Genomic DNA, 1,285 nt, shown 5'->3' on the forward strand with positions numbered 1-1,285 from the left:
ATGGGTTCTGAAGGTGGCACTCAGCTGCCAAGGTGTTCTGAAGGAGTCACTCAGCGGCAAAGGGGTTCTGAAGGTGACACTCAGCTGCCAAGGAGTTCTGAAGGTAGCACTCAGCTGCCAAGGGGTTCTGAAGGTGCCATTCAGCTGCCAAGGGGTTCTGAAGGTGGCGCACAGCTGCTAAGGGGTTCTGAAGGTAGCACTCAACTGCCAAGGAGTTCTGAAGGTAGCACTCAGCTGCCAAGGGGTTCTGAAGGTGCCATTCCGCTGCCAAGGGGTTCTGAAGGTGCCATTCAGCTGCCAAGGGGTTCTGAAGGTGGCGCACAGCTGCCAAGAGGTTCTGAAGGTAGCACTCAACTGCCAAGGGGTTCTGAAGGTGCCATTTCAGCTGCCAAGGGGTTCTGAAGGTGGCGCACAGCTGCCAAGGGGTTCTGAAGGTGGCGCACAGCTGCCAAGGGGTTCTGAAGGTAGCACTCAGCTGCCAAGGGGTTCTGAAGGTGCCATTCAGCTGCCAAGGGGTTCTGAAGGTGGCGCACAGCTGCTAAGGGGTTCTGAAGGTGGCACTCTGCTGCCAAGAGGTTCTGAAGGTGTCACTCAGCTGCCAATGGGTTCTGAAGGTGGCACTCAGCTGCCAAGGTGTTCTGGAGGTGTCACTAAGCTGCCAAGGGGTTCTGAAGGTGACACTCAGCTGCCAAGGGGTTTTGAAGGTGTCACTCAGCGGCAAAGGGGTTCTGAAGGTGTCACTCAGCTGCCAAGGGGTTCTGAGATTGGCATTAAGCTCCCAATATGTTCTGAAGGTGTCACTCAGCTGCATAGGGGTTCTGAAGGTGGCTCTGAGCTTCCAAGGGGTTCTGAAGGTAGCACTCAGCTGTAAAGGTGTTCTGAAGGTGTCACTCAGCTCCAAAGGGGGTTCTGAAGGTGTCACTCAGCTCCAAGGGGGTTCTGAAGGTGTCACTCAGCTGCAAAGGGGTTCTGAAGGTGTTAGTCAACTGCAAAAGGGGTTCTGAAGGTGTCACTTAGCTGCAAAATTTGTTCTGAAGGTGTCACTCAGCTGCAAAGGAGTTCTGAAGATGTCACTTAGCTGCAAAAGGGGTTCTGAAGGTGTCACTCAGCAGCAAAGGAGTTCTGAAGGTGCCACTTCGCTGCCAAAGGGTTCTGAAGATGTCACTTAGCTGCAAAGGGGTTCTGAAGGTGTCACTCAGCTCCAAAGGAGTTCTGAAGGTGTCACTCGCTGCAAAAGCGGTGCTGAAGATGTCACTTAGCTGCAAAAGGGGTTCTGAAGGTGTCA

The 1,285-nt window shown here is 53.9% G+C and overlaps 1 protein-coding gene across 1 annotated transcript; it reads left to right on the top strand.

The window, feature by feature from the left end:
* On the top strand, positions 1–871 carry LOC135225380 (involucrin-like). The gene is made up of 2 exons (XM_064264713.1): positions 1–313; positions 405–871. Exons 1-2 carry the CDS (start codon positions 1–3, stop codon positions 869–871), a joined length of 780 nt encoding a protein of 259 aa, XP_064120783.1.
* The last annotated feature ends 414 nt before the right edge of the window (positions 872–1,285 follow it).

The sequence above is a fragment of the Macrobrachium nipponense genome, chromosome 13 (assembly GCF_015104395.2).
Source record: "Macrobrachium nipponense isolate FS-2020 chromosome 13, ASM1510439v2, whole genome shotgun sequence".
In the NCBI taxonomy this organism is placed as follows: Eukaryota; Metazoa; Arthropoda; class Malacostraca; order Decapoda; family Palaemonidae; genus Macrobrachium; species Macrobrachium nipponense.

Bases quoted from the DNA above. Each gene is read 5' to 3' on its own strand.
- LOC135225380 (XM_064264713.1), top strand. From the start codon at position 1: ATGGGTTCTGAAGGTGGCACTCAGCTGCCAAGGTGTTCTGAAGGAGTC. The intron at 314-404 runs GTGGCGCACAGC...GGGGTTCTGAAG, and splicing joins GCTGCCAAGGGGTTCTGAAG to GTGGCGCACAGCTGCCAAGG.